This window comes from Somniosus microcephalus, chromosome 14 (genome assembly GCF_052327205.1).
Source record: "Somniosus microcephalus isolate GS21.2 chromosome 14, FLI_Smic_1.0, whole genome shotgun sequence".
In the NCBI taxonomy this organism is placed as follows: Eukaryota; Metazoa; Chordata; class Chondrichthyes; order Squaliformes; family Somniosidae; genus Somniosus; species Somniosus microcephalus.
In genome coordinates this window covers 68,759,931-68,773,057 of record NC_141000.1, presented here as the reverse complement: position 1 = coordinate 68,773,057, position 13,127 = coordinate 68,759,931, and the positions used below count along the sequence as shown (strand labels likewise).

General features: G+C 42.5%; 1 protein-coding gene across 4 annotated transcripts in view; it reads right to left on the bottom strand.

Moving 5' to 3' along the window:
* The window catches only part of arl6 (ARF like GTPase 6), a 39,475-nt gene extending 27,446 nt beyond the window's left edge, over nucleotides 1-12,029 (bottom strand). Inside the window, exons 1-2 of one of the 4 annotated variants that reach the window (XR_015080827.1) lie at nucleotides 11,642-12,029; nucleotides 5,232-5,495 (exon numbers count right to left, since the gene is read on the bottom strand). Coding sequence is in view for 2 of the 4 variants with exons in the window: in XM_086006601.1 (XP_085862727.1) it covers nucleotides 5,232-5,305 (74 nt within the window). In the remaining 2 variants the exon portion in view is untranslated. Of the gene's footprint in view, nucleotides 1-21; nucleotides 104-5,231; nucleotides 5,496-11,641 lie in introns of those variants that run through there. The other 3 variants (XM_086006601.1, XM_086006603.1, XM_086006602.1) reach the window with 3 other exon arrangements.
* Between the last annotated feature and the right edge of the window lie 1,098 nt (nucleotides 12,030-13,127).

Here is a 13,127-nt window from a genome sequence, read left to right as displayed (position 1 = left end):
GATATTTTTAAACAAATTCACTTCATTAAGTACAGTTTCCAGTCATAAAAACGAGGTAAATAAGCAGAGTTCAAATGAAGGGTTGCTGTATTATTGTAACAATGGTGGTTTAATGGATTACTGAGGCGTAACCTGACATTGCAGCAGAAGCTGGTTTAATTGGGTAATAGCATGAGCAGACTACAGTCACGGATTACTCTGCAAGAGCTTGAAATAATGCCAACCTTGAAACATATCTGTACCTTTGGAATGCTTTTTGATCAAATAAAAAGATTATTTCTTTTAACATTTTAATAAAACATAATTGAATCAGATATACTTCACAAAAAAATTAAATCTGTGAATTTTTATATTAAAACAACAGAAAATAATCAGTTACTATTTCCTGTATAAAGTATTTGTTTCTAAGCAAGGTAATAGAGCTATAACTTGTGACAGCCTCCGCACTGACTTAGCAGAAGGCAACACTTGAACACTTTAAGCATACAGTTATAATACAGCTTCTGTTTCAAAATCTGGTATTTGTAGAGTGTGATGTCAGACCCAAGCTACATTGCTAGGTGCAGATCGCATTGAGTTCAGTGACAAAGGAATATGCATGCAGACCTCTGCTTTCCATGTGGATACTTTTTATTGTTGGGAGAGTGGACGGGATGTTCACTTTCTCATAACAATAAAAAGATCAGGGGAACTGAATGGTGCATGAGTTAGACACTGGCCTTTCACCTCTCGGACCCAAGTTCAACCCCAGCTCCAGACTGATGGAATGAACATCTGCTGACTGCGTGGATGCTATGTCAAGTGAGCTTGGACAGTCTCAAACCAATTCCTAGTTAGCATGAACCAACAGCATAAGACTATGGCACTAGTTGGCCGCCTCACTCAGAGATCCATCTTCTTTGTACAGATTTGCATCTACCAACCAGAGAAAAATCACATGGAACTTAAACACCTGGACTCTGCATCCAAGTGTCCTATACCTGATTTGGGAATGCATGATGCTGATATAGCACGTCTGAAATGGAAAGTGTTCCATTCCTCAGAGCTATGTAAGATTGGGCCCCAGAGGGTGGAAAGGGCTGCCAGGCTCTTTTAAAGCCTGACTTTGCACTAAGCTGATGCTACAAAGCACCCAGTGCGAACTCCAAGCAATGCAAAACTGCCTCACAGGTTGTCTCATATCTCATTTTAGTGCACTCAGGAACCAAATAACTGAACTGTGTCCCATATAATGGCCCAGAAATTCAGGTCTCCATGGGTGAGTACGCACGGGGTGCTCACCCGTAAGCCCAATGGAAGTGCCGGTTTCATGCATGCACTGCGCGTGCGCGGGAAACCAGAACTTCCTTTCCCTTGAAAGAAGGGGCTCAGAGGTGGAACGCGTACGCCGGAGAGGCAGCGCGTGCGCATTGAACTTACGTTTTTTTTCCAGGTTTCTCCGGGAGGGTAAGTCTCCAAGAGTTACACATATAAAAATCAGGCGCAAGGCCTGCTTTTAACAAGGTAAGTGGTGAATTCATTAAAATTAAAACATTTTTTCCACAGGTTTATTATTTTTAAATACTTTAAAGAAAGGTAAGTTTATTTTTAGCCCCGTTAGAAAATGTAATTAATTTTTTCAAAAATTTAAATTATTGTTTAAAATCGTTATTTTATATAATTTATAGTTATTTTAAAAATGTGATAAAAAAAAATGTTTTTGAAGTTTTAGAGATGTTTTGGGGCTTATAGTATTTGTGGTTTTGACAGCTCTTCCTGTCAATTTTATGAATGGGCATTTCCCTGCTACCATTGGCTCTCCATGGCCCACGTGATCCCAGGGGACGCATCGAACTAACTGCGCCCCTGGGATACACAAGCACTGCGCACCGGCAGTTGGAGGAGGCCCAGAATCGGAATCCCACGCGGGCCCACAGCTCAACGGCCGGCGCGCTAGGTAAGTGCAGGTCGGAGGCTTACACCCGCGGGAAGCCCTCGACCCGAATTTCTGGGCCTACACTGCTACTTGTGCATCAATAGCTACTTTCTAATTAATGCAAAACTGGCAGAATACTGCACCCTTTCTAAGTTCAAGGTCCCCATCCAATTCCAAAGTACAACCTAAATACAACTATATCAGTAAATGGTTTGGCCTCGAGCACCTGTTGACCAATGGTGCTATAAATGTTTTGCTGCAATACGAGACATTACAAGCAATTCACAAATTAAAACCGGATTTCCTAAACTGTTAATGACCATATTTTTATCTGTTGGCCATTCAGAAAAAAAAGTGTCCATGAGTAAGCTGATAACCACCTCATGTCCTCCTCCAAAATATTAGGCTTTACTTACGATAAAAGATATAAGCGGTCTCCATTGTCCTATATTATGCATAGAGGGATGTACAACAGCACAAGCCATTCCGAGGTAAAATATACCAGCTCATCTTTCTTACACAGTTTAACCATTCAAGACAACTTGGGAACGAAATTGCTTTTATGACTAAAAAACAAAAAAGTGCCATTTTCCCCATGAAATTACATAGCAACAAGCTCAGCATGTTTCAGAAACATATTCCAAAAGGAAGCTATTGATACATTTATTAATAACTTCCAATCTTTCTTCATGTTAGTTAAAGTCTACATCTACAATTCCTTCATGTTTTCACTAGGAGCATTTCAATAACTAAATTGTAAGTCATGGTGTGTAAATGTGGCAATGGTATTAAACCAGAATTGTAAGTAGATTCTGTCATTAAAGCAAATATAAAAATTGAGAAATTTAGGAATATTCTTGTGAAAGCCCCACCTTACTTTGTAACAAAATGGATGCACGAAACAGTATTATAAAAAGCTCTCAATTTTATGTTTTTATATAACCATTCAGCAATGGTAGCTTTCTAGTAAAATCATACTACTCAGAGTACCCTTGCTGTACAATAAATGTACTTTATATGGTCTTTAACTTACTATACAATAACATACATGGCTTAGGCATCACAGAAACAGAAAATTACAAGAAATGAAACAACTGATGTGAAGTACAGGAAACTTTCATTTATCCGGAGGTTAAATGTCCGGAAAGCTCTATCCACCGGCAAAATTCAGGAGTCGGTTCAGATAAGTTTTTTTTCTTTTTGTTGCTTTTTTTCTGCAGTTGTGGCTCTGCAAGGTCTAGCTGAAGCTGTTGTTTAGCTACAGAGATGCTTGCAAGCTATGCCGACTGTTTTGAAGCTGTTGCTAAGCAACAGGGTTTGTTGCTTCACACGGAGCTGAGAAGCTCCGTATGTTTTAACATTAGCGCTGGTTTCTACGGCAGTTTTGATGGGACGGCACCAGCTCGGTCCCGTCAGTGCCGGATACCAGAAAGTTTACTGTAGCATGTTTATTTTTCCTCTAACTAATGCCACATTATATTGTAGCAAAATACTGTAGCAGTAGCACTTGTAAACTCATAGAAATAATCTTTTACAACAAATATTTACATCAAGTGTTGTGTAGAAGTACATTCACTTAGAAGTATTCTCCCTCCTGCTCCTCATATTGCGTGTTCAGTATCTGCTAACTGGTCATCAGTCACCCTCATTTGCCGATTGCTGCAAGTTTGTAACTTGCACAACTCAGTACACTTTAAAACTATTAACAAAGCATGGACATCCAGGCATTTTGCATGTATACACTTGCATGACAGGAATCTCAGGAGAGCCCCTTCAGATGCTGCTGCACCATACATACAGTCAACTGCAAAACTTTACTCATGATAAGCTGGGTCTTTACACCAGCCATAGTCAACAAGACATTGGATACTAGGCTAGCCTGTAATGCACTGATTCAAAATTCCAACTCCATAGTTGGCACGAAGGTTATATAAAAACATAAAATCACCAGAGGCACACAATGGGAATCAACATTAAATTTGGCCCAAGTCACTGGAATCACTTTTACCAGTTTAAGAGCCAAACAAGGCAGTCAAATGATTCTCCTCCCTATTCTCCCCCTCACTCATCCAGTAGCACTGAATGCCAGAACGAGAAGGCAGGCCTTTTCCCAGACCTCTGTCAATGATGCTCATGAGCTGCTCATCAGACTGTGCATATCAGCTGCCTACGACTTATATAGCTGAGGACAACTTGTTGGCAATAACAGTTCTGAATTTCTACTGTAACAATTAAAGCTTTTATTTGCCTTATACCTGCCTTGATTCTTATAAATACCTTTAAAAGAGGGCTGGTTTTGTTCAACTACCTTTACTTATTGTTGAATTTTTTCACACACACAAACATCAGAGTCTATATATAAGTTTAATTGTTTAAATGCATTCCTTTCTACCTTTTCTTTGGTTTTGTATTGGAACTTGATTTGATTTTTTTCTATTAGAGGAGAGCAGGTTTTATTTCTGAATTGAATGGAACTCTCTCCTAATCTTAAATTCCACAGTGAAATCCATGAAATCAGTAATAGCCATTGAGGAGTTTGCTGATCTCAGTAATAGCTTTAAAGGGAGATACAGAATTGAACATACCATAATTATACTTTGATATTATGGCACTTGTGCACTAACTTTTTGAAAAACCAACAGTCATATTACTCTTCAGTATATTCAATTCATTTTCATCTCAGTTACAGATTAATATAAAAATATAATAATTAAAGTTAGAGCTGTTGCTAATGCTACTCTATTATTACTAAGAATTTAATTTATCTGCTACAGTACAAGGGCCAAAAATCTGTAGCCTTCCCAGCACACTGCCACTGTAACTCTGGCAGGAGTGTGCAGAAGGGCTGCAAATCAGACCAGGACCTGGACCCTGGAACCTCCGCCAGGCCCTTAAAAGGTCAGTAGTAGAGGGGGCATGGGTATGGGCAGGGCCTCCCAACATCGGAAGTTCTTGTGCCCCCAGATCCTCAAGTAGTGGTCACATCACCACCACCAGCCTATGGTAAGAACAGGTGCACTGGCTGGGTGAAGGCTGCATGTGGGACCAGCTGGAGGGTTTAGGCCTGAATTGTGGTAGAAGAAAATTTCAGCCCACTTACAAAAGGTATGTAAAATGAATGACCGTCCCCGATCTCCACAAACTCCAGTGGGGTCAGTGGCAGAGATCAGCAGCGGACACACCCTGGCACTTACACCAGGATGCATTCCCACACTTTCCTCAGCATTCATCTTAAATTACTATCAGAACAGTTGATCTAATTAAACTGTGTAATTGTTATTATGACAGAATAAAATATATAAATGATGTAACTCACATTAACAACTGGCCATTGTAAGTCGATGCAGAGAAGATCCCAAAGGTTTGGTGCAATTTGAGAGATAAATGCATTAGAAGGATTTTTTTTTTTTTATAAGTTTGTTCACAGTACTTTAGCAAAAAGAAAATTGTTTTTCAGGCAGCAGGATCGGCCATTTTGTGGTTACTGGTCAATTTATTACTGGATAAAAAGCATTAGAAGACAATCTTTGGAAAAATTCTAGTCTTCCATGGAATAAGCTTTCATCTACAAATGGGAGCCCTGGTCAGACAAAGACAGAAGATATGACATGGCCATAAGCACTGTATTCCAAATATCTCAAAATGAGGCTAACTGGATAACTGGTTCAAAAGTTTCGCATTCACAAGTTGTCAACCTGGCAAGTGGAAATATTTGGCATGTAACTCACTGCTAGTGATGATATATCCTATTTACATCATTCTCGTCACAGCTATCAATATCGCACAACCATCATCACAGCCACTATCATTATAGTTTTGGCATGGTCACATAAAAAGTGGAATTTTTGAGAAAAACTACAGATTGTAAACCTAATGAAATTAGTAAAGCTAGGGTTATTTTTTACAATGAAACACAAAGAAAGATTATAATTTCCCACAAATTAGTGACTGTAATTGGAGGGACTCGACACGGTCATCATTCATCACCATCGACATCAGGTCACAAACATTTCCACCATTGTCATCCAGCCTGAAGCAAAGGATAAATAATGTCTGTCAGATCTGACACATTAAAGTGTGATTCACTGATAAATATCTAGATTTTTAAAAAAAAATGGGGCTGCAACCTACTTTCTTTTTGCTCAGCACCCATGTGAAGCGACATCAGTCTATTTTTAAAATGATATATTTCTATTGGTATGATGCATCATAGTAACAAAGTGATATCCCCAGGCAGTTTCCTCTGATATTCTTGAAAATAAGACTACACAAATACTTGTCTTCCTTTTGCCTTGTTGAAAACATATTACAAATGTTCTAATTAGGATAAATTATCACCAGCTGTAAGTTGTGATAAATATCTCCACCGGTCATTTGACAATGTGAGTGAGAAACTCTTCAGTAAGTCATCCAGTTAACATCTAGCTTAAAGATATTTATAGTACATTACTGATACAATAATGGCAATAGTAATGATAGTGATGATTACAATAGTAAGCAGTGAGAACTTTAAAAAGAATGATGGCGACAATGATAATTATCACGATAGTGGTCATGATGGGTAGTGTACTGGTAACTGTCATAGTGATAATGATACTAATGGTAATTAGCGAAAGCGAGAGAATCTCCTGCAATGGCTTCTCTTCCCACTCCCGCACCGTTACCTCTGGAGTCTCTCAAGGATCTATCCTTGGCCCCACTCCTACTTCTCATCTCAATGCTGCCCCTCGGCAACATCATCCGAAAACACGTCGTCAGGTTCCACATGCACGTTGGCAACACCCAGCTCTTCCTTACCACCACCTGTCTCGACCCCGCCACTGCTCTGATGTGTCTGTTCGTCTGACATCCAGTGCTGGAAGAGCAGCAATTTTCCAACTAAATATTGGGAAGACCGAAGCCATTGACTTAAGTCCCTGCCACAAACTCCGTTCCCTAGCCACCGACTCCATCCCTCTCCCTGGCCACTGGCCGAGGCTGAACCCGACAGTTCACAACCATGGCGTCCAACTGTCCCTGAGCTAAGCTATCGACCCTATATCCTCTCTATCACCAAGATCTAGACCTCTAGACTCGACCATTCCAATGCTCCCCTGGCTAGCCTCCAACCTTGGGCCCTATGTAAACTTGAGCTTATCTAAAACTCTGCTGCCCGTATCCTAACTCGCACCAAGTCCCATTCACCAATCACTCCTGTGCTCGCTAACCTACAATGGCTTCCGGTCCGGCAATGCCTCGGTTTTAAAGTTTTCATCCTGGTTTTCAAATCCCTCCATGGCCTCAACCCTCCCTATCTCTGTAGCCTCCTCCAGCCCTACAACCGTCAGAGATCTCTGCACTCCTCCAATTCTGGCCTCTTGTGCTTCCCCGATTTTCTTTGCTCCGCCATTGGTGGCCGTGCCTTCAGCTGCCAAGGCCCTAAGCTCTAGAATTCCCTCCTTAAAACTCTCCTCCTTTAAGACACTCCTTAAAACTTACCTCCTTTGTCACCTGTCCTATTGTCTCCTAATGTTGCTCAATGTTAAATTTAGAAACTTAGAAAAATAGCAGGAGTAGGCCATTCGGCCCTTCGAGCCTGCTCCGTCATTCAGTATGATCATGGCTGATCCTCTATCTCAATACCATATTTCCGCTCTCTCCCCATACCCCTTGATGCTTTTTGTGTCTAGAAATCTATCTATCTCCTTCTTAAATATATTCAGTGACTGGGTCTCCACAGCCTTCTGCGGTAGAGAATTCCACAGGTTCACCACCCTCTGAGTGAAAAAAATTCTCCTCATCTCAGTCCTAAATGTCCTACCCCATATCCTGAGACTGTAACCCCTCATTCTAGACCCCCCAGCCAAGGAAAACATCCTCCCTGCATCCAGTCTGTCGAGCCCTGTCAGAATTTTATACATTTCAATGAGATCCCCTCTCATTCTTCTAAACTCTAGTGAATACAGGCCTAGTCGACCCAATCTCTCCTCATACGACAGTCCTGCCATCCCAGGAATCAGTCTGGTGAACCTTCGCTGCACTCCCTCTATGGCAAGTATATCTTTTCTTAGGTAAGGAGACCAAAACTGCACACAGTACTCCAGGTGTGGTCTCACCAAGGCCCTGTATAACTGCAGTAAGACATCCTTGCTCCTGTACTCAAATCCTCTTGCAATGAAGGCCAACATACCATTTGCTTTCCTAACTGCTTGCTGCACCTGCATGTTTGCTTTCAGTGACTAGTGTACAAGGACACCCAGGTCCTTCTGTACATCAACATTTCCCAATCTATCACCATTTAAATAATAGTCTATTTGTTTTTCCTACCAAAGTGGATAACTTCACATTTATTCACGTTATACTGCATCTGCCATGTATTTGCCCACTCACTCAACTTGTCTAAATCGCCTTGCAGCCTCTTTGCATCCTCCTCACAACTCACAATCCCACCTAGTTTCGTGTCGTCAGCAAACTTGGAAATATTACATTTGGTTCCCTCATCCAAATCATTGATATATATTGTGAATAGGTGGGGCCCAAGCACTGATCCCTGCGGTACCCCACTAGCCACTACCTGCCACCCCAAAAAAGACCCATTTATTCCTACTCGGTTTCCTGTCTGTTAACCAATTTTTAATCCATGCCAGTATATTACCCCCAATCCCATGTGCTTTAATTTTGCACACTAACCTCTTATGTGGGACTTTATCAAAGGTCTTCTGAAAATCCAAATACACCACATCCACTGGTTCTCTCTTATCTATTCTACCAGTTACATCCTCAAAAAGCTCCAGTAGGTTTGTCAAACGTGATTTCCCTTTCATAAATCCATGTTGACTTTGTCTAATCCTGTTGATATTTTCTAAGTGTCCTGTTATCACATCCTATATAATAGACTCTAGCATTTTCCCCACTACTGATGTTAGGCTAACCGATCTGTAGTTCCCTGTTTTCTCTCTCCCTCCTTTTTTAAATAGTGGGGATACATTAGCCACCCTCCAATCTGCAGGAACTGTTCCATAATCTATAGAATTTTGGAAGATGACAACCAATGCATCCACTATTTCCATGGCTACCTCTTTTAGTACTCTGGGATGTAGATTATCAGGCCCTGGGGATTTATCGGTTTTCAGTCCCATTAATTTCTCCAGCACTATTTTTTTACTAATACTAATTTCCTTTAATTCCTCCTTCTCACTAGACCCTTGGTTCCCTAGCATTTCTGGGAAGTTATTTGTGTCCTCTTCCGTGAAGACAGAACCAAAGTATTTGTTTAATTGCGCTGCCATTTCCTTGTTCCCCATTATAAATTCTCCCATTTCTGACTGTAAGGGACCTACATTTGTCTTCACTAATCTTTTTCTTTTTACATACTTGTAGAAGCTTTTACAATCTGCTTTTATGTTCCTTGTAAGTTTACTCTCATACTCTATTTTTCCCCTCTTAATCAATCTCTTGGCCCTTTTTTGCTGAACTCTAAACTGCTCCCAATCCTCAGGCTTGCTACTTTTTCTGGCAACTTTATATGACTCCACTTTGGATCTAATACTATCCTTAATTTCTTCTGTTAGCCATAGTTGGGCCGCTTTTCCTTTTGTGTTTTTGCACCAGAAAGGAATGTATAACTGTTGCAATTCATGCATTCATTCCTTAAATGTTAGCCATTGTCTATCCACCGTCATGCCTTTTAATGAATCTACCCAATCTATCACGGCCAACTCACTCCTCATACCTTCGTAGTTTCCGTTCTTTAGATTTAGGACCCTAGTTTTAGATTGGACTTCTTCACTTTCCATCTTAATGAAGAATTCTATCATGGTATTATGACCATGACAATAATGACTGTATTGCTGATAGATAAGTTCCCCAGACTGAATGGCGCCTGTCTTGGTGCCTCCCTCATAGAAACATAGAAGATAGGAGCAGGAGTAGGCCATTCAGCCCTTCGAGCCTGCTCCGCCATTCAATGAGATCATGGCTGATCATCCAAACTCAGTACCCTGTCCCTGCCTTCTCCCCAGATCCCTTGACCCCTTTAGCCTTAAGAAATATATCTAACTCCTTCTTGAATATATTTAATGAATTGGTCTCAACTGCCTTCTTTGGTAGAGAATTCCACAGGCTCACCACTCTCTGGGTGAAGAAATTCCTCATCTCTGTCCTAAATGGCTTACTCCTTATCGTTAGACTGTGACCCCCTGGTTCTGGACTCCCCCGTCATCGGGAACACCCTTCCTGCGTCTAGTCTGTCTAGTCCTGTTAGAATTTTATAAGTTTCAATGAGATCCCCTCTCATTCTTCTAAACTCCAGCGAGTATAAGCCCAATCAACCCAACCTCTCCTCATACGTCATTCCTGCCATCCCAGGTATCAGTCTGGTGAATCTTCGCTGCACTCCCTCCATGGCAAGAACATCCTTCCTCAGATAAGGTGACTAAAACTGCACACAATACTCAAGATGTGCTCTCACCAAGGCCCTGTACAACTGCAGCAAGACATCCTTGTTCCTGTACTCGAACCCTCTCGCTACGAAGGCCAACATACCATTTGCCTTCTTAACCGCCTGCTGCACCTGCATGCTTACCTTCAGTGACTGGTGCACAAGGACACCCAGGTCTCGTTGCACTTCCCCATCTCCCAATCTATTGCCGTTCAGATAATAATCTGCCTTCCTGTGTTTGCCACCAAAGTGGAATACCTCGCATTTATCCACATTATACTGCATCTGCCCAATCACCCAACCTATCCAAATCATACTGGAGTTTCTCGGCATCCACCTCACAGCACACACGCCCACCCAGCTTTGTGTCGTCTGCAAACTTGGAGATAATGATCTAGACGAGGGAACTAGATGTAATAATATATATTGTGAATAGCTGGGGTCCTAGGACCGATCCCCGCGGTACCCCACTAGTCACTGCCCGCCTCTCGGAAAAAGACCCGTTTATTCCAACTGCCAACCAGTTCTCTATCCATGTCAGTATCTTGCCCCCAATCCCATGTGCCTTAACTTTACACGCTAATCTCTTATGCGGGACCTTATCGAAATCCTTCTTAAAGTCCAAATACACCACATCCACTGGTTCTCCCTTATCTATTCTACCAGTTACATCCTCAAAAAATTCCAGTAGATTAGTCGAGCACGATTTACCTTTTGTAAATCCATGTTGAATTTGTTTGATCCTGTCACTGTTTTCCAAGTGCTCTGCTATTACATCTTTTATAATGGACTCTAGCATTTTCCCCACTACCGATGTCAGGCTTATAATTCCCCGTTTTCTCTCTACCACCTTTTTTGAATAGTGGGGTAACATTAGCTACCCTCCAATCCATGGGAACTGTTCCAGAGTCTATAGAATTTTGGAAGATGACCAGCAATGCATCTACTATTTCTAGGGCCACTTCCTTAAGTACCCTAGGATGTAGATTATCAGGCCCTGGGGATTTATTGGCCTTCAATCCCGTCAATTTCCCTAACACCATTTCCCTACAAATACTGATTTCATTCAGTTCCTCCCTCTCATTAGACCCTATGTTCCCTGACATCTCTGGGAGGTTATTTGTGTCCTCCTTTGTGAAGACAGAACCAAAGTATGTATTTAATTGGTCTGCCATTTCTTTGTTCCCCATTATAAATTTCCCTGATTCTGACTGCAAGGGACCTACGCTTGACTTCACTAATCTTTTTCTCTTCACATATCTCATGTGCTGCCCCCCACCCCCACTCATCCATCCTAACATACTTACCCACTGCTGCTCTTTCAAGGAATTGTTTGAAGGCCACTGGTCCTTTTCTGCTCAGCTTTCCCCCACTCAGAGTAGCTGCAGAGTTTCCTGCACCTCCTGCCCTCTCTGAGCAACCGAGATCACTAACTCAGCTGAAATCCTGGCATTCCTGAAAGTAGCAACATCTCCTCAGAAGAAGTAAAACAAAAGAACTGCAAGCAACTGGAAGTCACCGGGAGCAGTGGGTGAACACACGCATCCTCGCTGGGCACAGTGTGAGCCGGCGGTGCTCAATATCTATTTACAGCCGGGGCCTGGTTGCTAAGGTGAGACCTTCACCTGCAGGAAAAGCAAGCCGCGCTTCCAAGGACACCACCGGAAAAGGCGTCACAAAGGAAAGGGGGGTACAAGCCAATCAGCGCCACCCTCGGGCCCCGCCTCCCCTCAGCTCTCAGCGACTCGGGGAGCTCACTGAGGTCTGACCCGCGGCACTCGCTCCCTCTGCAGCCGGGGAAACACCGCCTCCGCCTCCCATCTGAAACGCGCGGCATCGCTGCCGCTCAAGAGAGAAAAAAAACAAACGGAGGCGGAGGCGGAGGCGAGCTGGCCCAACTGTGCGGACAGACGGCGCAGACACCTCCGCCGGGACCTTGCTCCCGGTGCTGAGTGGTTGGTGGTTGGAGATTCTTCTAATCCTCAGTGTGCACTAGTAGCTGCTAGGAAAAGCAAGCAGTATTAAGACAAATGTACTTCCATATCTTTTTTATCTGACCAAATGCTTCTATTTGTGGTAGGTAGCTTCATAACCTTATTAAGTACAACCCTTTAGTTAATGTAGCTGGATGGTGGTGGAACTGGGACAAATATACACGTGTGACAGATCCAACTCTCAGGGTTGAACCTTAGACATTAATATTGAACAGCGCAGCTACATGGCCTGGAACAAGGTTTACCCCCAAAATTAATGGGAATGCTTCCCTCTATTTTCTACCATAATGAATCCTAGCCAACAACAACTTGCATTTATATAATGCCTTTAATTCCATCTCACGCCTCAGAGCGACTTTCTGTTAATGGCGCACATGAAGGCAGCCCTGCGCGGAAGGCAGCCCTGCGCGTTACCCGGCCCTATTAAATGGTGTAGGTCTGATGATGTAATCGATGACGTGTTTTCAGCCGGGATATTTAAAGGAGCTGTGGTGACATTGCATTTGAAGGTTCATTTAGAATAATGCAGGCACTGCACCATTGGATTGTTACAAAGAGATTTAAACATAACTGCACAGAGACAGAGGGCTGCACCAAGGTTCTCCGATGACTCCCTCCATATGCTTGTGGAGGGAGTGAGAGCACGACGGGAGGTCGTCATCCCTTCTGATGGGTGGAAGAGACCTCCCCAACAGACCAAAGGAGCCTGGCTCCAAATAACAGAGGAGGTCAACAGCAGGGATGTTGTCGGGAGGTTCTGGGTGCAGTGCTGCAAACGTTTCAATAATCTCATTAGATC